At 59.7% G+C, this 23,281-nt stretch overlaps 1 protein-coding gene across 1 annotated transcript; it reads right to left on the reverse strand.

Annotated features, from left to right (window-relative positions):
- Window positions 1–3,497: 3,497 nt before the first annotated feature.
- Window positions 3,498–21,649, reverse strand: RAB8A (RAB8A, member RAS oncogene family). Its single transcript, XM_039243352.1, has 8 exons — window positions 21,493–21,649; window positions 17,091–17,151; window positions 15,199–15,259; window positions 11,818–11,895; window positions 10,129–10,218; window positions 9,521–9,586; window positions 8,210–8,260; window positions 3,498–4,850 (listed from the first exon to the last, which is right to left on the reverse strand). Exons 1-8 carry the CDS (start codon window positions 21,614–21,616, stop codon window positions 4,758–4,760), a joined length of 624 nt encoding a protein of 207 aa, XP_039099283.1. The 5' UTR covers window positions 21,617–21,649; the 3' UTR covers window positions 3,498–4,757.
- Between the last annotated feature and the right edge of the window lie 1,632 nt (window positions 21,650–23,281).

A 23,281-nucleotide genomic window follows, 5' to 3' on the forward strand; every position in this document is an offset into this window, starting at 1 on the left:
CCTCCTGGCTTGTGAATCTAGCTAAGTCTCAGAGCAGACAGCCCCGCAGGCAGGAGGGATGGGAGTGGCAAGGCACTCAGAGGGGGCGTAAGGGATCTGGAGGAAGAGGGACTTGGGGGCAGACAGGCGGGCGCTCACTTGATTGGGAGGTGCGAAAGGAGGGGGCGCTAGGGGGAGCCCCCGGGGCAGCGTCCAGGCAGGCTGGGGCCTCCCCGCACGCCTGGGGCCACATTGTGACTCCCTCTGTAACAAAACCAATGATATTTGGTATAAATAAAAATGATACTTTATGGCCGCGCCGCCACCGAGATCCCTGGAGTCCAGGCTGGGATCGTTATTATACATTCATTGTTATTGTATTCATTTTTTCCTTCTGATTTTAAAACCCTGACTCATCGTGGGGAGCCCTGCGCACAGCGTGTGGGGCCTGCGAGGAGGAACTGGCAGCTGATGTCAGGCAGCCCCGGATGTGTGCCGTGCCGGCTGCATCCCCATCCCCAGCACATGGGCCAAACCACTTCCTTCTCCCCTTTCGGGCAGCAAGGGGCTGAGCTGGGGGCTTCCTGTCAGGCCTATCGCACTGGACCAGGTGGTCCAGATAGTCCCAGGCTCAAGGTCAGTGGCCTCAGCACCCCCTACCCGAGGGGAGGGGGACAGCCATGTCTGGAGTCAGCGGGTCAGCAAAGCTGGAGCAGCAGCCTCCTGGGGCCCGGCTCCTTACTCACCCACCGTGTGAGTAAGCCTTGCGTGTAGCCTTGGGTGACTCGCTCAACCTCTCTGGGCCTCAGCTGCTTTAACCGTGAAGTGGGCACAATGGCCCTCCTTCGTCACGTGGCAATGGCAGGAGCGACAATCGTCAAGCACGCGGCATGGGGCTCGGTTAAGTGTAAAAGCAGGGTTCTTTGCCGTGACCTCATCTGCTGCCTCTGTGCCGGGCTGGGGAGATGCAGGCTCGGGCCGGGACTTCTCAGGCTGGGCCACCTGGGGCCACTCACGTCGCCTCCGTGCCTGCCACTGCCCGGTGGGTCAGCTACCGGCCCTAAGGAGGAGCAAAGCCCGGCCGTGGGGTTCTCATTTGCATGAAGTTCAGTCTCCAGAAAGGTAGGGGATCTCAGCCCACGACCTGCTTGGGGCAAGTGGTCTTAAACAAACTAAAGGCCTCCTGAGAACGTCACAGTGGAATCAACCCCCAGCCCTTGGTGACCACAGTCCTCAAAACTGTGAACGGGCAGGGCAGGTGGCCCCTAGAGGGACTTCCAGGAAAGGACCAGCCAGGAGATATGGGGCTGGGGCCCCAAGGCCCCTTCCCCTGTGTGTCAGATTCTGGGCTTTTCACCAGAGGCTACAGCTGGTGAGAAGGACTCTGGTGGCCCCATGTGGGGTGGCTCTCTGGGTAAGGATCACAGTGCCTCCTCAGCCCTGGGGACGGGCAGGGGTGGGACAGCCAGGCTCTGCCGATACTGAGGGTTTTCAACCGTTTTATTCGTCCTACAATGCTTTCATTCTGTTTGTCAATTCATTCTCTCCACAAACACTGGCTGAGCCCCAACTGTGGGCATCATGCTAGATGTGAAGGATGGAGAAGACAAGACAGGCACTGTGCCGGCCCTGCTGGAGCCCACAGTCCATGGGGAGGTGGTTGTTGCGCATGTCTGCATGCAGGCAAGGCTTGCACCAGTGGGAACAGCAAGGGCAAAGGCCCTGTGGTAGGAAGAAACCCAGCATGCCTGCGGAACAGATGATAGCTGACGGGTCCAAAGGGCGGACATAACCGAACGTCCATCGGCGGATGAAGAGATTTAAAAAATGTGGTCCATCCTTTCAATGGATTATTATCCAGCCATGCAAAGCTGACTTCATGGATGCTCTATGATGGATCTAGAGAACTATGCTGACCATTGCCAGCAGGCTGGAGGAGGGGGTCTGGAGAGTGACAGCCCATGGGGACCGGGCAAGGAGAATGTTCTAAAAGGGACCATGGTGACGGGTGCACATTTCTGTGAATACACTGAAAGCCACTGAGTTGCACTTTGGTGGGTGGACGGTTTGGGGTGTGGATTAGATCTCAATAAAGCTGTTATTAAAAAAAAAAAAAAAGTTGAGGGGTCATCTCTCCCTGCCTGGCACTGCATCAGAGCTCCTCTCTGAGCAGAAGGCCGGGTCTAGGGTAGACAGAGGCTCCGGGACCCCGGCCTGACTTGCTTGGAGGCAGCAGGTGCAGAGCTGGCGCATCCTGAGGTTGAACACTTACAGCTCAGAGCCGCGAGCTATTTATGGGACTTGGGTCCCGCTAAGAGGCAAGATGCGAAAAAGAGAAGTGGGTTCGCTCTTGGGGAACAAGACAAAGAACGACGCTAATAATAACGATGATGAGCGCGGTGTTGACAGCAGCTGATCTCACAGGGCTTATGTGTCTGTCCCAGACTGAGATGCACCAGCCTCCTGGCCCTCTGTCGCCGTCCTCGGGGCTGGGGGACCACCATCATGCCCATTTGACAGTTGGAGGGACTGAACTGAACAGCTCAGCCCAGGGCTGTGCTGGGGATAGGAAAGGGGCTTGGCAAAATGGGTGCCAGTAGGGAACGAGAGAGGCTTAGGGGCACGGGGGGGTCTGATGCGGAGCAAGCAGGTAGAAACGGGGAATGCGGCGATCCCAAGTGGCGCTGGCCTTCATATGCCTGTTTCTCTGCGGCGTGGGGGCAGGGCTGGGGGTCAGGAAGCTCATATTCCCAAGTCAGTCTTCTGGTCACGGTATCGCCTCCTCAGAGCTTGGGGTAACCTGCCACCCCTATGTGAGTCTTGTTTACACCTGGGGTATGAACGAACCTGGCACACTGGAGGTGCTGACGAGACCAGAAGCATGCAAAAGGTGGAGAGGGTCCAGGGCACCTGGGCGGCTCAGTCAGTTAAGCGGCCGACTTCGGCTCAGGTCATGATCTCATGGTTCATGGGTTCGAGCCCTGCGTCGGGCTCTGTGCTGACAGCTCAGAGCCTGGAGCCTGTTTCAGATTCTGTGTCTTCCTCTCTCTGACCCTTTCCCCTGCTCATGCTCTCTCTCTCAGAAAAAAAAAAAAAAAGGTGGAGAGGGTCCAGAGGCCCCTGCCAGCCTCGCCTGGATTTTAAAAACTTTAAGTTTAGTTATTGATTTTGAGAGAGAGCACGCGCAGGGGAGAGGCAGAGAGAGAGGGAGAGTGAGAATCCCAAGCCGGCTCCGTGCCATCAGTGCAGGGCCTGATCTGGGGCTCAGTCTCACAAAGGTGAGACCTGAGCCAAGGTGAAGAGTTGGGCGGTTAACTGCATGAGCCACCCAGGCGCCCCCAGCCTGGAGTTTACATAACGGGCAGCCTGAGGACCCTGGACCCAACACCTGGCCACATGTGTGTATCCACAGGGAACGTGCGGACATTAAAAATCCGTTAACGCAAATCCAGTCCAATCTATACTTTTATGGATGAAATTAAAACTGAGAACTAAGATAAGCTGTAAAAAAAAATCCGTTAACTTTAAAATGAGCTTTAATTTGTTTGTTTTCCTTAAGTGCATTTATCGATGTAAACAGAGCATGTTAAGAGACTTCAGGGGAGAGCGACTATTGCTGGTATGTTGGTTTTAATTCAAAAAAGAAGAAACTACAATGCCAATGGCCTGGACTTGGGGCAGGGGCGGGGGTGGGGGTTATAGAAAAGACAAGGGCTCCCTGGTGGCACCTCTCCGACCCGGCCCCCTGGCCCGCCTGCAGTCTCTACAGGAAGGCAGAGCTGTCACATCGGAACCTGGTGGCGGCACTGGAAACCGGCTCAGACTGCTCTGCGATCAGTCTGCGCCTCGCACCCCGGCCTGCGGCCAGCGCCGCCTCACACTCGCGGCCACGACTGGCCAGAGGTGCGCACGAGCCCCCAGGCACCCGGTCTGCCGCGGGAAATCGAAGACAGAACCACTTCATGGCACTACAGATCTGGAAAAATAAAAATCTCAGCTAGAAAGAACGTCCGATTTGGAGACGGCGGGAGGGAAGGGGAGTGGGGGGCTGCCTGGGGGTCCAGAGATGGATGCCCCCGTCGCAGGTGGGGGGCGCGTGGGCGGCTGCGTTTCCGGGGGTGCCCGTGGCACGCGTGGGTCCCCTCGGCGCTCAGGCGGGGGGGCCAGGAGGCCCACGGGGCAGCCCCAGGCCTCGGCCGACTACAGACTCGCAGCACCTGCCAGTGCAACGGGAAGGGCCACCCCAGGCTTCTTTCCTCAGGATTTCCGTAATTGTGCTTCCCTTTGGTCTGGCTGACAGCTAAGAAGAGAAAGGGGGGGAAGAGAATGGCTTTTGTCACTTGTCCAAAACTGACAGAAGAGGAGACAGTCGGCGTCAGACGTGCCCAGAACTCGGGCTCCCGTGGTGGGGCCGGGGACGGGCTCTGCGGCGGGGCCTGGGTCGTGTGGCGGTGAGGCCTGGAGACGGAGGCCCGCCGTGGTGGCTGATGTCGGTGGTCACGTCTCAGCTCCATCCTTCGCTCTGGCCACGCGGTGGGAGGGCCCATTCAGCAGACAAGAAAAATAGCAGATTCTTAACTTATTCCATCTCCAGACTTGAAAAAGATCAGACAGTTGCTAAAATCAACAATTTCTCAACTGTGTCTGGTGGCCACGGGCCCGGTGGCCGCGGCGCGGCAGGGAGTGTTGGAGGGGGCGGGCCCCGGCCGAGCAAGGGGCCCACTCAGGACAGGCACAGTCAGCTGAGCGGAGCGAGGCCCGGAGTAAGGCAGTGCTCCTCACAGAAGAACGCATCGGAAAAAGCTGCTCCTCCGCTGCGGGTCCGGGGTGATTTTGACCCCCTGGCTGCTCCCTTGGGGACTGTTGCCTTCCTGAAATTGCAAAGGGTTTTGTGAGGTCATAACCAGGCATCAGCACGATGTCACTTAACCAACTGGCCAACTGAGCCATGAACCACCCACCCACCCACCCACCCATCCCTTCCCTCTGCCACCTTCCAACCATCCATTCGTCCAATCGTCCCTTCCAGCCCTCAGCTCACTTTTTACAAACCCCAGATCTGCTACGTTCTTCCCCTTTCCAGCCACACTCATTCTCTCAATCGTTTAGTCGCCTGCCCATCCCCCTCCCATTCATCTCCTCCACATCTTTCCCAGTTGCCAACCCATCTCATCCTCCTTTCCCTCCTTCTTTCTACCCATCTGTCCATCTGTGCTCAGCCCCTCCCAGTGAGGCGGCCCAGGGGCAGCAGAAAGACGACTCCTGGGATCGAGGGGAGGCTGGGTTCAAGGTCGCAGGCCATTCTCCCCAATGCCACTCACAGGACTCTCCGTATCCATGTGCCAAGGCTTGGACTCCCCCCTCTCCCTTTGTCCACCTCCTGCCCCGTGGCTGATAAGCATCTGGTTAGGCCCTGGTTAAGCCCTGGCCATAAGCCCTAAATGCTAATCTCATCTGCTCACCCCATACTGAAACCATCCACACGCCCCACGTTTGAGGAGTGGCCTAAATCCGGCACTTGAAGCCTCTGGGAGCTGCCCGGCCTACCCTGGGAACTCCGACCCTACTTTCCCCCATTCTACTGTTTGCGTCGTTTGCTCTCCTTTTGACTAGTTTCTTCTCGCCTTTCTGTTCTTAGGGAACACCTGAATTTTTATTCAAGCAACTATCAAACACTTATGTGGGGCCAGGCACTTTTGTGGGCGCTGGGCAGGCAGGGGTGGGCAGGACGGAAGTGCCGCCGTGCAGGGCAGACACAGCGCACGGCTGAACACACGAGCGGTGACTTTCGTAGCAGCGAGTAATGAGACCAAACAGGCAAAGGGGGGAGAGCGTTTGGATGCTGATGCTGGAGCAGAGACCGCATGGAAGCGAGGCCGGGGACGGTCCAGGGGCCGCGGTCCACGCCCTCGTCCCTGGAACCTGCACATGGCAGGCGGCGCGGGCCACGCAGGCGGGCCCCAGCTAACCCCGGGACTCCTTAAAAGCAGAGACACTGCCCAGCTGCAGTCGAGGAAGCGCGGGGACAGAGGGAGCAGCAAGCAGGGTCAGAGAGACGTGCCGAGGGGCTAGAGGAGGGGCTCACAAGGCAAGGAATGCGGTGGTGGCTTCTAGAAGCTGGACAAGGCAAGGAGCCGGCTTCTCCCTGTTGGGAGGGCACCCGAGGACACCTTGGTCTGGGTCCAGTGAGACCCGTTTCAGGCCTGTGGCCTCCAGGACTTACACACGTGGGTGTTTGTGAAGCTGCTATACTTGTTCTGGGGTTCGTGCTGGCAGCCCCAGGACACAGACGTGCAAGGGGGGGGGTGACCCGGGCAGAGGGGAAAGTCCAAAGGAACGGGGGTCGTTCGAGGAGCAAGGAATAAGGCTCGTGTGGCTGGAGTGGACGGCAGGGCAGCAGCAGGATGACGAGGGGGAGAGGGTGGCAGTGCCGGACGGGGTGTGGGCGTGGAGTTCGCTCTCAGTGGTGAGGGGCGCAGGGGGGTGTGGGGTGGGAGAGTGCCAGCGGCTGGGAGGGTGGGTGCTGGCGGAGCCTGGGCTCCTGACGCTCTCAGGAGGGGAGGCAGCGGGGGGCAGAGCTGGCAGTCTTGAACTAGCAGCTAAATAGTCGAACTAGTAGGTAAATAGTTCTGGAGAGCTCATGCACCGCACAGCGATTACAGCCACCCCAATCCTGGCTCATAAACACCAGAGTTGCTAAGAGACCGGATCTTAATTGTTCTCAACACAAACAAGAAATGATCAGTATGTGAGTATGTGAGAAATACAGGCATTAGCTGTAAACGTTTTAAAACCGATATACATATGCCTCAAATTCACACAATGTTCAATGCCAGTTGTATTTCAATTAAAGAGACAGGTATGGAGCGGTAGGAGGCTGCGGCTCTGAACAGGAACAAAGGTGAAAGGGAATGAGAAAGAATTTAACTGATCAGTTCAGAAAAAGAGAGGTCGCAAGGGCGGTGGGTGCACAGCCGCGCTGCACGACCTTGGACGGATGCGGCACAGTCTGGGGCAATCGACGGGCCGATACCGAAAGCACAGGCTAAGGAAAGTCAGCAAGATGCTTCGCATGACTGCCAGTGCGCAGGTGTCAGAAGGAGCATCTAGAACCAAACTCTGGCCACCACACTGCAGGGAAACAGGACTACAGGAACTACATGCTGCCGCCGGGCACCATGTTTGTGGCACGGACGGTGTCCTGTTTTGACTAAAGGGCTGCTACTAAATGGGTCACATCCCTTGTGCTTCAATTCTCAGCATCTTAGAATTTTTTTTTTTTAATTTATTTCTGAGAGAGAGAGAGAGAGACAGCGTGAGCAGGGGAGGGTCAGAGAAAGAGGGAGATACAGAATCTGAAGCAGGCGCCAGGCTCTGAGCTGTCAGCACAGAGCCCGACGTGGGGGTTGAACTCACGGACCGCGAGATCATGACCTGAGCAAAAGTCAGACACTTCACCGACTGAGCCACCCGGGTGCCCCTCAGCATCTTAGAATTCTGGAGGCAGGTTTTCAATCAGACGTGAACGACCCGGGAGACATTTTGCGTCCTGTGTGCACTCTCGTCCGACCAGGCGTAACGTGAGCAACGGATAGCTCATCTCACGCTCTTGTATCAGACGACGAGGGAGTCACTGGCCGGGAGGACAGTGGCCACTGGAATGGAGGCTCCGGGGCAAGACTGTAGCAGTGCTTAGCTGCTAAGCACGCCCAAAGTAAACTCGAGGGTGCAGGCCCGGCCAGAGAAAGTGGCGGTTGTACCGAGTGCCTGGGACCACGAGACAAAACAGCCGAGCAACAGATGAGAGGGTAGATGCAGAGAGACCAGGCAGGGCCTCTCAGAGGCCCCAGGGCCCTGGGACCCACTAAAGGGCACAGAGCTGTCGCAACCAGCAGAATGGGGGTGGACTGTGGCTCGGGCCTGCCTGGGGCTTTTCTGCAGGAGGCTCTCTCCCCTCACACACGCCCTCTCCCCGGCGGGACGGCCAGGGCCGCATGGCCGCTGCCAGCACCTGCCCCGAGCAGCGGACGGGGCAGGGCAGAGCGCCCGGTGCGGATGCCCAAACCACTCCTGCCAACTCTACTCTTGCCCCTTTCCCAGGGATGCTCAGCTGGGTGCGGCCGGGCCCCGAAGAGCCGGGTCTAGCCGCGGAGGCATCACAGCCCTGAGCCCAAGGAGGGCCGGCTCTGGCAGGGACCCACCCGAGGACTCATAAAGGACGTACACTCACCAATTTTTTGTCCATTTTTGCTTTGATGTCTCTGGCGAGAGTGAAGAAGGCCTGTGGAATAAGCATGACATCAGCGCCCCGGAGCAGGAAGTAGGGGCTCGCTGGCTCTGGGCCACCCCGCATAGGGGACACAGTGGGGCAGGGAGGGGAGCTGCATCAGGGCGGTTTCCCAGGTGGGCCTCACCTGTCCAGCCCCATCTCCTGCCACCACTGGGCTGCTCCTGCCAACCTGGACCACTTCCCCTGAGCCAATGACCTGGGAAGCGTGGTCCCCCTTAACTGGACAGAGAGGAAACTGAGGTTCAGAGGGGTCAAGGGACTCGTCTGAAGGCGCCCAGTGCCTGGCTGACAGAGCCGGCGGGATCCAGAAGGAGGGCCCAGTGGCCCATCCCTGCCTCCTGTGCTCTGCCCGCTTTTGCCCGCACTTGTGAAGGTTAGGGGCAGAGAGAACCGAGCCATTCTCAGCCAAACAGGCTTCATCTGAGGTCCCTGCCAGCAGGGAGGCCTGCAAGGGCCACTACCAGGTAAAGGTTTGCCCCCCCCCACCACCTGGCGAAGCCTTGAGCTGACCGCTCCAGGTCGGGAGGCAGAGTCTCCACATGGCGTGGAATATTCTGTGGTGAAGGGTGGCCTGGGTGCTGGGGAAGCCCAATGTGGTGGGCGTACAGGTCTGGGGGACACCGAAGGCTTCCCCGGGGAGGGGCCACTTGAGCCGAGCCCCAAGGGGACAGGGGGTACAAGGAGGGTGTGGCACGGACAGCCTGGGATGGAAAGCTGTGGGCAGGGCCCAGGCTGCGGGGGCACACACCAGCCGGGGCTGGTGACGGAGGGCCTCTATGCCAGGTGACTTGGGCTGAGGTCAGGAGTGGTGTGGAAGATCCCCTTTGGAAAGACCACTGGGGCCGTGGGACGGGGGTCGGCTGGCACCCCATGGAGAAGAGCGGGTGGCCCAGGCTGAGGCCAGCCGGGGCCCCTACTCCATCTGGGCCTGTGACTGGGGCCGGCCTGTGAGGGTGGCATGGCTAAGAGCGCCCGCAGGAGCCGGGCCTGGGCCCCAGCCGGCTGGGACTCTCCTGCTCCCCAGGGCTGCCCGAGAACCACTGACATAACAGCCTTGGTGCCCAGCCAGGGCCTGCGCCTGCTGACGTCAGAACGTGGCGGCGACCCCCTCAAGGGGCCAGGCACACTGCTGGGGAAGTGCCCCTAGGCCAGCCGAACGCTGAGGCAGCCTGGGGCCTGAGGTGGGTCCCTCTGGTAGAGCCTCCCCAGAGACTGCACCTTGTCCCTCAGCCCAGGGGGCCCAGGACTCACATTCTCCACGTTGATGTTGGCCTTCGCACTGGTCTCCATGAACTTGATTCCATAATCCAGGGCGAGCTGTGAGGAAGGGAGACACACACGTGCATGTTAGCCACCAGGTGCCCTTAAGCCCCACACGCCCCCGAACCGGGAGCAGTGCAGGGGCGGGAGTGGGGGCGGGAGGGTCTCAGGCCATGGACCTAACCTCCTGGGCTGCTCCCCCAAGTCCCCAGAGGAGGGCAGGTGGTGAGCGTCCCTGGCAACGGGGTGGAGGGGGCCTGGCTCAAACCACAGCTCTCTCCTCTGCTTCCTGTGGCCTCGACAGGTTCCAACCCGACGTCGTAGGGGATCACGCATCGCGCCCCCCAGAAGCCCTCGCGCTTGCTCTTTATATGGAGGCCCACTGGGGTGCGGGGTGCTTTCCACTCTCCCTTTGCCCTGAGTCCCAGACCCTCAGTCTCGTACAGGCCGGGAGGGTGGGTCATCATGTGCTTGTAAAGACCGTGAGGGACTCTCCCCCAGAGCCCACTCGGCCAGTGGCAGTCGGGGACGCTCTGGGGCGAAGACCCTGAGGCCCCTGTGCCCCGAGGTGCCCGGCCCAGGCTGGTGGCCACGCCCACCTTCTCTCCCCGTTCCTTGGATACTTGTCTCTTGTCGTTCACGTCACACTTGTTTCCGAGGATCATCTTTTCGACATCTGCAGAGGCGTGCTGAAGGGGGGGCAGAGAGGGAAGGGGAGAGGTCAGAGGGGCTGCTGGCCAACATGCAGCCTGTGCCCTGAAATCCCGGTGCTGGCCCAAGACCGCTGACACACCCTCGCACAGGCGACCAGCTGCAGCTCAGAGAGGCTGAGCGGCCTGTCCCATGTCACACAGCCAATACCAGGGCAGAGCCCAGGTTCCGGCCACTGCTCTGACCAAGCACACGCACTCCGGCTGCTGAGACCGCCTCCCCATGGGCTGTGTCACCCAGGCCCTGAGGCCATCCTCGGGCTCCTGGCAGGGTCTGGCCTATGAGGCAAGCGAGTTTGGGATATTTGCCCCGCTTGCCTCCCACTCTCCCTGGCTCTTCCTCTGGAGGCTCTGGCTGCCGTCCCCGGGACCTCCCGCCACCCCCTGGCTTGCCGTCCCCAGGACCTCCCACCGCCTCCCGGCTCACCATCCCCGGGACCTCCTGCCGCCCCCCAGCTCGCCGTCCCCGAGACCTCCCGCTGCACCTTGGCTTGCTCTGTTGGGGCTATAGAAGCAGGCAGCACCTGGGGTGGCAATGGCCCCTCACCACGGCCAGCCCAGGGGGCTTCCCCCATCCCCCAGCCCCATGTGGCACCCCTACAGCTGCCCTCAAGCCAGAACAGGGCTCCTCCATCAACCCCTCCCGCGCTTCCTGAAGGACCAGGATATGGACGGGGACCCCCTTCCTGGAGCTCGGATCAGATCCCGTGAAACACCCTGCTCTGCTCCCTAACTTCCTGTTAACTGCAAGGCCCTCACGCCCACTACCCAGAAACACAGAGTTTCCACAAGGATGGACGGGGCGGTTCCTTGTCCCCAGCCTGGGCACGGGCTCCGGCCAGCAGGCGCGGGCCTGTCAGGATGGCGGCCTGGTGCCACTGCTCACAGATGTCAGCAGTGCCGTGACCTTTGGCCGAGGCTTTATGGACGGGTGAAGTCCTCTGGCTGCACTCCAGACCTGAAGCCCCACCTGGTGAATCATCAAGAGCTGCAAGTGCCGTTGTCCAAGAAGGCTTTGGGGGTGGGAGCGAGCTGTCGGGGAGCCGGAAGGCGAGGACGACAGTGTGGGGATGGGCAGGTGGGCTAAGTGCCTTCTCTTCCCTCCTGGGTTCAAGGTCTGCTTTCCCAGCTAAAAGGTGAAGAGCTGCTGGCCTGAACTCGGGTGGCGCGAACCAGCTCCCACCCTGCTCTGCTGAAGCTCAGAGAACACGCTGGAGTCCACACCCACCAAATGCATGGGTCATGCCTATCCCAGAACTTTCCTTGTCTAGAAAGTACCAAATGCTCATGGTGACCAAGAGCTCAGATATCCCTTCTCTCGTAACGAATGTTGTCCAAACCTGACAGCCCCGCTGGGGAAATAAATGGGCTCTCAGGGCCACCCCATGATGGGGCGAGGCCCTTGTGTGGTCCCCATTCCGGGTTTTTACATCCTTGACTGTACGGGGCTCTTGGCAAATGACTTCTAGGGGTCTCTGTGTCTCAGTGAGCGCATCTGTCAACAGGGGAGCTCTGGAGTGGGGACTGTGGTGGGGACACGTATGAAGCGCCTGTGCACGTGAGGGGCGCAAGCCTTACCTCCTCAATATTCCGAATCCAGTTCCGGATGTTGTCAAAGGATTTCTCGTTGGTGATGTCATAGACCAGCATGATGCCCTGAGCGGAAGGGAGAAAAGCGGGTGTCCTGGACAAGTGCGAGCTGAGGGGAGGCCCCAGCACAGAGGCGTGGCTGGGACCCCAACAGGACACCCCTCCCACCAACTCCCTCCACTCTGCCCCCCCCGAGGCCTTCCTCCTGCTGGACTCCAGGACCGGCTTCTCCCTGGTCGCCCAGGCTCGAGTCCTGTCCACCCCGCCACCAAGGTGACCCTTCACCCTGCACCAGACCCCACCACACATGCTTACGGACCAGCTCGCAGGCTCCCCAGCGGCAGCACGGCACGCGTGCCCATGGCCTGGCAGCCCTGGGGCCCACAGTGCTCCCCTTCACGCACGCCCAGCTGCTGCGGCACTCGACCCCTCCATGCCCTCACTCTGCCTGCCCTGCCTGGGCACCGTGCAGCACGTACTGTGCTAGGGTCTCACTGAAGCCTCACAGGCATCACAGGGGGGTCTGGCTACCCCCTCTGCAGGCAAGGACCCGGAGGTGCGAGGACCCGGAGGTGCCAGGCCCGCCTCCCCTCCCATGAGAGAGGGGAGGGCGTAACCGGGGTCTGCACCCTGGAGGTCCTGATCCTGACACCCTCGTGCATCCCAATGACTCCACCCACGTGGGGGCCAGCTTGCAGCACGGGGCTGGGCGGCACTGAGGCCCCTGAGGTCACAGAACCCACACGTGAGCACGTGGGAGACAGCGCAGGGGGTTCGAAAGAGCTGCAGAGTGAACCCACCTCCACCTGGGCCTGTGATCATGCCATCACTGACAAGGGCAAATGTCCTTGTTTGATACGAAGCAAACTGAGGCCCACAGAAGTGCCCTTGTCTTTCCTGACGGCTCCTTGAGAAGACTCAAGGGCAGAAAAGACTGATGCTGAGGAAGCTGATCGCACCAGCTCCTGTTCGGAACTTCCCTGGGCCCTCATCCGGACCAAGCAACACAGGGCCACCTTCGAGGCGCAGGGCCCCAGCTGTCCTGCCCTGGCTGGCTTACTCCCTTCGCTCAGGCCACCCCCTCTGACGGCCCAGGCCTGTGTCCGAGATGGCTGGTGGCGGCCAAGATGGCCCTGAGGCTGCCTGAGTCTGCAGAGAACGTGGGCTGCAGGGATGTGTAATAAAACCTCACGGGAAAGGAGACCCCCTGCAATTCCAAATCCCTGCCATGACCCTGAGGAGACGTGCAGTGGCCTCGCGGCCTGCCCCAAGTATGGCCCTGGCCGGGACCCCTTCGAAATGCCATCTGGGGGGCCCCTCTTGCAGGTCTCTTGGGGAGACTGAACGGAGACCAGTTGCAGGCTAACCGGAAGGAACTGGTAGTGGCCGCGCTGTGGGCCACACCCCAGCCACAGCCAGCTTTAGTAAAAGACCCTGGCACACAGACTCCCTAAGTCAAGCATCACAGAGGCCTCTGGCCGGCAGGAAGCAAGAAACGCCACAGGGTCATGAGGCCTTTCCCCTTTATCCAGGGACTGGCCCGTCTGGTGGCCCAGGACTCTGGCCACCACCAGCAAGCTGACACCACATGCTCAAGATTCCAAGGTCCCAGATATTCACTGACCAAGCGGTGGAGCCATCAGGAAAGACAAGCACCTAGAAAACACGGGATCACCCTATTCCGGGTCCTCCCTGAAACCTCTCCCCAGGTCCCCAGGTGACCGAGTTCCTAGCCCTCACCGGGCACAGCTGCCCCAATCGGGCTGTCAGCTCACAACGGGACAACTGACATCCAATGTTCCCCAAATTTGGGACCCAAGAGTCGAGTACTCTGCAGGGAGAGGGCAGTAGCTACGATGGTGGCCGTGTTCTCTGAGCTGTCTGGTGAGGTCACCCCTGGCCACACGTGGCTCTGGGGTACCTAAAATGCAGCTGGTGCTACCGAGGGGCTGGATCATTTATTTGAATCAACTTATGCTCAAAGAGCCACATGTGGCCGCTGGCTTCATATCCGGGTTAGCAGCAATCTAGGGCTGCAAAGCCACAAGCACCCTGGCTCAGTCTAGCATCCTCGGGGGCCGGCTGAGGACGTGGGCACTGGAGACGGCCAATCAGTGTCGGCCTGTCATCTCCCCTCTGCGTGAACTGAAGCAGGGCGTGGACCCGTGCTGACCCTCAGGTCCCCCGTCTGTAAGACCGTGACGCCCATGCTTGGCTGTTAATGGCCAAGACCTGGGCCCAGCAGCTTGCACAGGAAAGGGCTCAGCGAATGGGGGCTGGAGGCGGGGGTGTGTGTGGCTATTTCAGCCCAGATGCGGAGGGGGCCTACCTGAGGCCACACGACAGAAGCTCCCCCAGGATCCCAGTTCCTTGAGGCCCCCCTGCCCTCCTCGCCAGAGCACAGCAAAGTGAGAGGAAAATTAGTAAATAAATTTTAATGAGGAGCGCTAAGGTTGCCATCCACATGATTGAGTTCCTATTATGTTTCAAAAGCTGTGCAGGAAGCTCTAACCACTTCGCGCCTCCATTCATTTCTGCTGCCCACCAGGATGTCCTCAGCCCCCACCACAGAGCCAGCACGGCCCGAGGCACAGGGCCTGCGGCAACGACCGACACACGGCCCTGCCCTCAGAGCCTGCGGTCTCGCCCTGGCCAGCGTGGGAGGCTGGGGTGTTGGCCATCTGTCCTCACGGAACAGGATGACCTACCTGCTCTCTGTCCCACTTTCCAAGTAAGGAGATGGGGCTCAGAGGGCGGCCCAGGGTGCAGGGCCAGGGGCCTGCCTTCCGCTTCCCCCGGGCCCTGGGCGCTCCCCTCTGCCCACACCTCACGTGCGCACGACCCCCTCGGAGGACGGGAAGCCAGCCCATTCGGGGGCCGCCTCCACATCCTGTTCAGGCCTGGCCTAGAGAAGGTGCTTGGGAAGTGTATGCGAGGGATGGGGGCTGAGCCCTCCCGTCATATCACCCTGCCTCTGGCCTGGGCTACAGATTCAACGGCCAGCTGCCCGGGGAAGATCTTCAAGTAGCAAATTCCAGAGAGACTGACACGGGCCCCGTGAACGCTCCTAAGTGTTGGGGCACGCCGGCTCCAATTTCACTGACCTCACCTGGGAGAACCAACTTCCTGTCTTCCCTCATTCCCGACAAATCAGCTTCCCTTGAACCCGGCCTTGTCCCTGAAGCAGCAGAGGAGGTATGTTGGGGTGGGGGCGGGGCACACAGCCTTTCCCTAAAAGCAACCTGGGACCCAGGACCCCTCGGGAAGCCCGAGCCCGGACTCCCCAGAAACATCTGGGTTCTGGTATTCAAGAGAGTGACCTTCATGTCGACTTAAAAAAAAAAAAAGAAACAAAAAGCCAGTCCGTACCATTGCGCCCCTGTAGTAGGCCGTTGTGATCGTCCGAAACCGTTCCTGACCAGCGGTGTCCCTGGAGAAGAGGAAGGGACATGAGTGTCAGCAAACATGAATGGTCATCACCGTGGGAACAATGGGCATTCAGCCGGGACGGACGCCCCACTTTCTCCCGGGTCATTTCCTACTGCGCTGTCCGGCTGAGGGGCAGCACCCTCATTCTCTCTACTCTCACATAGAAGGAAACTGACTCAGAAGTGTTAAAAACCTGCCCTGTGAGGCATAACGTCATGTCCCCCAGTGACCCCTCTTCTGCACCTGTTTCCTGGGGATTCTCCCCAGAGTTTCTGGGTCACAGAAGAGCCAAGGTGGGATGTTAGCTGTGAAAATCTAGGGCCACACGGGCACGGAAGGGGCCAGTCACATGGCTGGAGGGGTGAGGTTAACACCCTCAGCGGGGCTCAGGAAATCCCTTCATGCTTGCTGTCTTCGCAGAGGTCCTTCCTCGCCGGCGCAGGGCCACACCTGGGTGAGACACATCATGCCCAGCCCAGCTCCTGGCACAGGGGGCATTGAGTGTTGGTGTAAAGATGGCCTAACTGACTGGCGGCGGAGACAGGGCCAGCCCTGTGTCTTGTCCCTGGATTGGGGGTTCCTTTCATGCCCCCGCGAGGACTCTGCGTGGCTGGGCTGTACAGAAGCGCCTCATCTGGGGCTCAGCTGGCTTTCTGACGCCAGAGGGAGGTGACATTAGTGGTTAGGAACAGTGATTTTATCCTCCGCCGTGGCCCTAATCTAGAAAAGCGTTGACAGTTACTGACCCCATCGAGACTGCTGAGAGCAGAAGTGGGAAGAGAGGAGAAGAGGAAAGTGAAACTTCCACCAGCGGCCGCCATGTCACTTTGGACTTGGGGCGCCAGGGCTGCTGGGGAGCCACGTGGTAAAGGTGGAGATGGTTCTAGGCCTTGTCACATAGGAGGCAGCCAGAGACCAGAGACCAGAGATGGGCGGATTACCACCTGGAAGGCGTCAGGCCTCATCCAGGTTTCCACTCTGGGGTCAGATTCAGAGGTGAATACCGCGGGAGCTGAGGGGGCGCCCTGGGCTGGCAGAAACTCGGGGGAGGGAGGCGGGCTGCAGGGAAGGCGGCTTCATGGCCCCCCCTCACGACACTCTCTCACCACAGGTGCTCGCCGGGGCAGGGAGATTTCACCACCCTCTCCAATGTGACTTCTCTATTATTTCACTCGAGGCTCACAGTCTGCCGCGGGCAATGTGGCTGCGGGGTGGGGGCTCCCCTCCATCTGACCACCTGAGCTCAGCCTTCCTGGCACCTCCGAGGGGCTACAGACCTCAGTCGGTGCCAGTGACAGGGACTCAAACCTCTCCAGGTTTATGTATCGCAAGAAGACAGCCCCAGGTAAGCGGAACAGAAACGGGTCCCGCCACTGGGCCAGGCCTCAGCTTATTTTTAGTTCTGGGGTTTCAGGTCTGTGGGTGAAAGAAGTAAGGCTTGGGCTTCCCTGGGGGAGAAAAGAGGAAACGATGTCTGGCCTTCTTCAGCGAGCTGATAGTGTCAAAAGGAAATGCTAGACTGGGGCATGGGCCAGGCGTAGAAGGCACTCTCCAAGTTCAATGGAAGCAGGCCACTCGGAAGCTCAGGCCCGGTGGCGCCCACATCGGGATGCCGAGCTAACCTGGATGGCAGCCGTGGCCCCAGAAGGTGCTGACACAGACTCCAAGCCCCAGTAACGAGCAGAGCACGGTCCCCGGGGTTTCTGAGGAAGGCCTGATGTGTGTGGCTAGGCGCAAAGAGGTGGAGGCCATGGTCACAGGCAGGGCGAGAGAGAGGCACTGGCTCAAAGCACTCCCTGGGTGAAGGGGTGGAGGATGCCGAGGACTCTTACCATATCTGTAGCTTAATTCTCTTGCCATCGAGCTCTATGGTCCTAATTTTAAAGTCAATTCCTGAAACAAAAGGGAAAAAAAGGCACGTTACCATCAGCCTGCGGCCCAAGCTGCATCTGAGGTGGCCGCTGCCAGCCTGTCCGGGAGCAGCTGTCTGGTACTGGGGTTCGGGGGGGGGGTGCTCAGCGTCTGCTACCATCAATCTGGAGGCACCTGGAGAAAACTGTCTCCTCTCCTGGAAGGGGAAGCTGAGGCCGAGGGCAGATGGAGCTGCCAGGAGGGAAGCCGCAGGTGGCTCGGCTGGTGGGCGGGCCCAGGCCATTCGGGTGACAATGCCCTGCCCTCCCCCCCACCTCGGCAGCCTCTGGCCGTCGGCCTCCACAGAACCCTTCGAGGGCCAGAGCCCCACGCTTCCCGCCACCCAGCAGCAGGCCCTCCCGAGCACACGGGGCACGGGCACGGAGCCCCACAACATCGCGAGGCCTTTGCACCTGCCGGTCCTTCTCTGTGGGTGGTCCTGACCCCGCCCACCTGTCAGCCTAACCACCTTTCTCCTTTCATTTGTTTTTTTAAGTTTGTTTATTTGAGAGAGGGCATGCATGGGGGGAGGAGCAGAGAGAGGGAGAGAAAGGATCCCAAGCAGGGTCCACACTGTGGGTGCAGAGCCTGACACGGGGCTTGATCCCACAAACCTGAGTTCTTGACCTGAACTGAAACCAAGAGTCGGACGTTTAACCACTAAGCCACCACCAGACCTGCTGGGAGGTCACCTTCCAAGAAGCCTTCCTGACCCGGCCCTCACTTCCCACCCGTCAGCTGCAGTCCCCTCTCCCCAAGAGCAGGGTGACTCTCAGCCTCCTACCCCCTCAGTGCCCTCCCTGGCTTTCCTTTGTGACAACCACGTCACAAAGCTAACCTGCCAGCGTGTCCACCAACGGATGGGCCAACAGGCAAGATGTGGTCCATCTGTACCTGCCCGCCGCCCCCCCCCCGCCCCAGCCATAAAGAGGAATGAAGGCCTGATGTGCACCGCGGCAACCAAAAACACCTTCCAGAGGCTTCCTGCCACCCCCTCAGGCCCGGAATAGTGAGAAGGGTCGAGCGTACGTGCCAAGGTCCTGCCTCACCTGGTGGCTGCGCGGCACCCACAGCTCCCGTGACAGTTGCCAAAGTCCCCCAAGTGCGATCTGGACTCGGGGCTCTCACGCTTGCTCTTCCCTCTCTCGAAAGGTCGCTTCCCTCCATAACTACCTGGCTTCCCCGGCCCTTCACTGAGGCCTCTGTTCGCCGCACCTCCCCAGGCGAGCCTTCCTGACCCTCCTCACTCTCTCTCCCCTCGCTCCTCTTCCTTTTTCGGATGCAGACCCTGGACAGCGCATATGTGTGTATTTGCTCCAAGGACCTCGGAGTGAAACTTGCCCACACGAATGGCGGGCACGGACGGCACACAGCCCAACCTTGCCTTTACCTCCACAAGTTTGTTCTACGTCTCTGCCCGTGAAGCCTTGAGGCTGAGGCCTGGCTTGAGCCCTCAGAACTGATGACAGGGAGGTTAATTTCACCCCTGCCCACCTCCAGACCCATCCAGGGGACCCCAGGGGAGACCTGCCTGCACTTGAAATGTGCCCACGAGGACACAAGCCACAGCAGGGCAGGGACCCGGCCGCCTTGCTCATGGCTGTGTCTCCAGTAACTCGGCATGGCAGAGGCCGACCGCGTGTTTGCTAGAAACAGATCGCCCAGGCCCGCGCACACACCTTGGCGACAGGCCTGGTTACGTTTGTTTCCCTCTGATTCATCCCAGGCATCTTTCTCAGCTCCTGCAGCTGTGCTGGCACACAGCAGGCGCCGGGGCAAGAAGGCAGGGGCGAAAGAACTAAAAGCAATGGGGTGCCACGTGGCTTGCGAAGCACGTTCACATCCGCCGCTTGACTCCCTGAAGGAATGAGTGAGTGGGGCCCCGAGGAAGCAGTGGAAGCGGAGCCAGGCTGGGAAGAACCAATTCCAGGAGCCGCGGGGGCCAAGTTCGCGCTGCAAACGATCGATGCAAGCTTGCAAGAACAGGCTTTGGCAAAATGAAAGCGGGGCAGGAAACGAACAGCCACTTAATCCCTGATCTATAAAGAAAACCCGGGGGGATGCTCCGTGCCAGGAGAGAATCACCTTTACACGTTCGGTTCTATTTCAGGACTAAGCGGCCCGCTGCAATTCCTTCCTAAAACATCCCTATGTCCTATCACAGATCCACAGGGACGTATAAAATCAAGACGCACTGTTTGATGGGCAAAGCTCCACAGCATCACTCTGTCCTGAACTCTTCTTGGGTTTCACTAACACACCAGATTTAATTAGGAAGCGTTAAATTTTACAAGGCTAAGAATTATAAGGCCATTACTTCAAGTTCAGGATGAATGAGATTTTCTCAGAAGACAGAGGCCTGCAGGAAAACTACAAATGTAAGGAGAATACTGAGACGGGAGGGAAGGATTCTGGGTTTAAGTGCCACCTGTATACCTCCCTAGATGACCTTAGATGACCTTGCCCAAGTCATGTCTTTGTCTGGAGGTGGAGGCCGGCTTCCTTGGAGCCCTAAAGAGCTAGACTGAGTTTTCTGGAGGAGAATTAGAAACCACACAGAAAGGCCTAATCTCTGAGTTGATCTCACTGGTGCTTGTGCTGAACAGGAAGTTTCTGACACTGGGAAACTGAGGTCTGGGTTGAAAGCAAGCCACAGCCTGCCAGGAGCCAACATCGCTTCCTGATTCGTGGAGATGCAAGAGTTATGCCAGCGTTTGACCTTGGAGTGGTGGAGGGGGAGGAATGTGAAACCTCTGGATCCAGAGATGAGATGCTATCGTTGCAGGAGCCATTCTGCTTGCTCCAGACTGTCTCTGGCCAGGATAACAACCTCTCCTTCATTTATGATCTTCAACCGTCCAGGGCACTGGCCAAGGCGGAGAGCAATACTCCTGACCTGAAGAAACAGGGCTCAGAGTCTAAGTGCTCGTTCAAGGCCACACAGCAGCTGGAAAGCTGGAAAGATGATTTCCAATCCAATTCTCTCTACTTTGCATCTGGCACATAACTGTCAAGTGCAGCTCCTGGAGGCAAGGATGGCATGAGCAGGTCGTGGTGGGGTTCAGGGAGATAAGGTGACTGGGTTCGAGTTACACAGGGGGTAAAGCAAAGCCTGGCCCCTAGGCTTTCCCCATTCAGAATCGACCCCCGGGCTTGGTGACCATTCTGGAGCAAGGCTGCATACATAGCTCAGTGTTACTTCCAGGTCAAACATTTTCACACGGGCAATGGCTGTTTTTGTGACATGTGGAGAAGTCAGCTCGGCTTTTGTGGATATCAGAACGGAGAAGCAACAAGCCAATTCCGTTCAACCACAGTGTGGGCTGGCTTTGTGGGAAAGGCTGTTCTGCAAAGTGACAACTGGCATCCTGGGCCTCAAGATAGGGAAGTCAGCGCTGTACGTGGCCGCGGCTGATCTGGGTTTCTCACTCAGGTTTTTATCTGGCATCTACTTGGGGATGACAGGTCCTAGGGCAGGCAGCTGTCAGGCGTCATCGCTGTCGCCCTCGAATGGGATGGAAGGTCAGGCTGAGAAAGGCTCCAGACTCCTTCCCACCATTCCTTCTAGAGGAAATTCACCCATGGGGGAAACAGGGTCAGGGAGAGGGGCTTAGCCCCTGAACAGTACAGAGGGAAGAGAGGGAGAGGACTGGTTTAAAGTTCTGGCTCTGAAATAGATCAGCTGTGCTGGCCCTGGGGATGAGTGCTCACATCTCTCTAAGATGGTCGAGCCTTGACTTTGGGTGTTAGACCCACATGGATTCAAATTCCATCTCTGCCACTTGCAGGCTGTGTGACCTTGGGTGAGTTGCATGCTTCCCTGGGGTTCAAATTCCTCATTAGCGCTCATAATGCCATCTAACACGGAGGGCTGGAGAGTGTAATAATGCACATAGAGGGGCTAGCACACATGCCTAATAAGGTCAGATGTCAAACGCATCTTCCTATGGCCAACTCTCCAAGCCTGTTTCACTTCTGTAAGACGGCGACCCCAAAAGAACAGCTTCGAGGGCTGCTGTGTAGACAGAACGAGCTGACCGGCGGCAGAACCCCAGCCCAAGACCTATACTTCCTGACGAGCAAGCTGAGAGTTGGGGCCTCAGTCTCCCCATCTGCAAAATGGGCCCTTGGCTTCCACCCCTTCTCCCATAGCCCGGGAACCCCCGAAAAGCGGTGGAAGCGGTTGTTCTTTTCCCCTCCGGTCCCCTCGACCCTCTCTAATCCCTGGATCCGGCCGGCCCAGCCGCTCCCTCAGCCCCAGCCCTTCAGTGGCGCGCCCGACCCGGGCCTCCGGCGTCCCCGGCCGCTCCCCGGCCCCGCTACCTATGGTGGAGATGAAAGTTGAGTTGAAGGCGTCCTCGGAGAAGCGGAACAGGACACAGGTCTTCCCCACCCCCGAGTCCCCGATCAGCAGCAGCTTGAACAGGTAATCGTAGGTCTTCGCCATATTACACTCTCTCCCCGACGGGAAGTGCGGCCAGCGCCTCGCCACTGGCCGCTGGCCCCGTCCATCAGCACCGAGCCCGCCCCTTATTGGCTCCCGGCCCGCTGAGCGTCACCCAGGCCGACACCCGCCCCCGCGCCCCTCCCGTCGCGGGGAGACCTGGGGAAGGGGAGAGCAAGGCGCGGTGCCGGAAGCGACCCGAGCGCGCAGCTCATTGGTCGGCGCTCGGGACAGGGCGGGCTGCAATTGGCCAGCGGTGAAGAGTCGAGGGGCTTCAAAAGAAGATCGAGGGGGCGTGGCATTGCGTGTCCCCGCCTTCCACCCACCCCCAACTTGTGGCGACCCCGCCCCCCGGCGGGAAGGGGAGGGCGGGGAGCGACGCCAACGGCTCCGCGCGCCCGCGCCTCGGGGGGGCGGGGCTTAGGGCTCGTGCGCATGCGGGCCGGGAGACCGTTAGGCGCCAGCAGAGGGCGCACGCGCGGTGGGCCCTCCGATTCCCGCCCTCACGGCCCGCGCAGCCTCCATAGGCCTCGGGAAGAGCGCGGGAAGGGAGTGCACGGGGTGGTGCTGTCGTCTGCAGGACGCTGCGTCCATTCAGGGGGAACCGGAGAGGAAAGGAGAGTGGGGACGCTCATCATCGTCGAAGCGAGGCCTCTTCGGACGTCGTCCGGGGCCTCGGCGCCGGCCAGGCGGACTACTCCGCCCCCTGAGCGGCTTCACTACCCCCAGCCGCACCGAGACCCGCGGGGACTCCTCGCGACGCGCCCTTGGACCTAATTAGCGACTGTCCAGACCACTGTGTGCCCGCTGTCCTCCCGCCCCCCGAGCCTCGGCCGCCCCAGCCCCGCCGGGGGTGCTAGGGTCGTGGGGATGCTAGGAAGAGTCATGAGCGTTGTTCTTTGCTTGCCTGTTGTCAGCATGTACGAAAACACCCGAAGTCCTTAATCCGCCCCCCTCCCCCACCCCACTGGGGTCAGTAGTATGTCTCCTGCCTCTTTGTGGTGAGCAAACCGAGGCCAGAGCTTAAGTGACCCTCCCGGGCTCCAGCGTGGGAAGCTGGTTTGAGCTGGGACACGCCGGCCTCTGATGCCTGAGGTCCCGGTGGTGTCCTGATGGTCGGAGGTGGGCGTTGGGAAGGCGTCTAGACCCGCATAGGTTCCTGCCCAAGCCGGCCTTGGCCGCCCTTCCCGGCTCCCTCTGAGCCGCTCCGCTGATCTGGCTGCGGGTGGGGAGTTTCAAGCAGAGCTTGTGCCGTTGGGCCGCTACCGACCACCTTCCTGGGACTTAACCCGTTCTGCCGGCGGGTTTCTTCGGCCGCCGCCGCCTCCCTTCTCTGCGGGTTGCTGCTGAGATCCCGTCGCGGTCTTTGGGCTTTCCGCAGGCCCCTTAGGGCTTCCTCGTGGTTCTAGGTCTGTTAGCACCCTGGGTGATCTCCTTCGATACTGTGGCCGCTAGGATCCGCGCACAGGCGGTTCTTGGAGGAAATCCGCATCGCCCGCCATCCTCCTGTGTCCAGCTGCTTTCTGGACTTGGCAAGGGTACTTTGACAGGTCCACAGCCGAAGTGTCGACTTCTACTCAGACTGGCGGGGCCCGAATTACCTTCTGAGTGAAACCCAAGTCATGTCAGGCACTTCTCTTTCACCCCCTCACATCCGGGTTCTAGTAG

The sequence above is a fragment of the Hyaena hyaena genome, unplaced genomic scaffold (assembly GCF_003009895.1).
Source record: "Hyaena hyaena isolate Hyena2069 unplaced genomic scaffold, ASM300989v1 scaffold_227, whole genome shotgun sequence".
Lineage (NCBI taxonomy): Eukaryota > Metazoa > Chordata > Mammalia > Carnivora > Hyaenidae > Hyaena > Hyaena hyaena.

Excerpts from the sequence above, each read along its gene's own strand:
- RAB8A (XM_039243352.1), bottom strand. The coding sequence starts at position 21,616 with ATGGCGAAGACCTACGATTACCTGTTCAAGCTGCTGCTGATCGGGGAC. Across the intron at positions 17,152-21,492 it reads AACTTTCATCTCCACCATAG|GAATTGACTTTAAAATTAGG; the intron begins GTAGCGGGGCCG and ends CTTTTGTTTCAG. Across the intron at positions 9,587-10,128 it reads CCAAGGAACGGGGAGAGAAG|CTCGCCCTGGATTATGGAAT; the intron begins GTGGGCGTGGCC and ends CCTTCCTCACAG.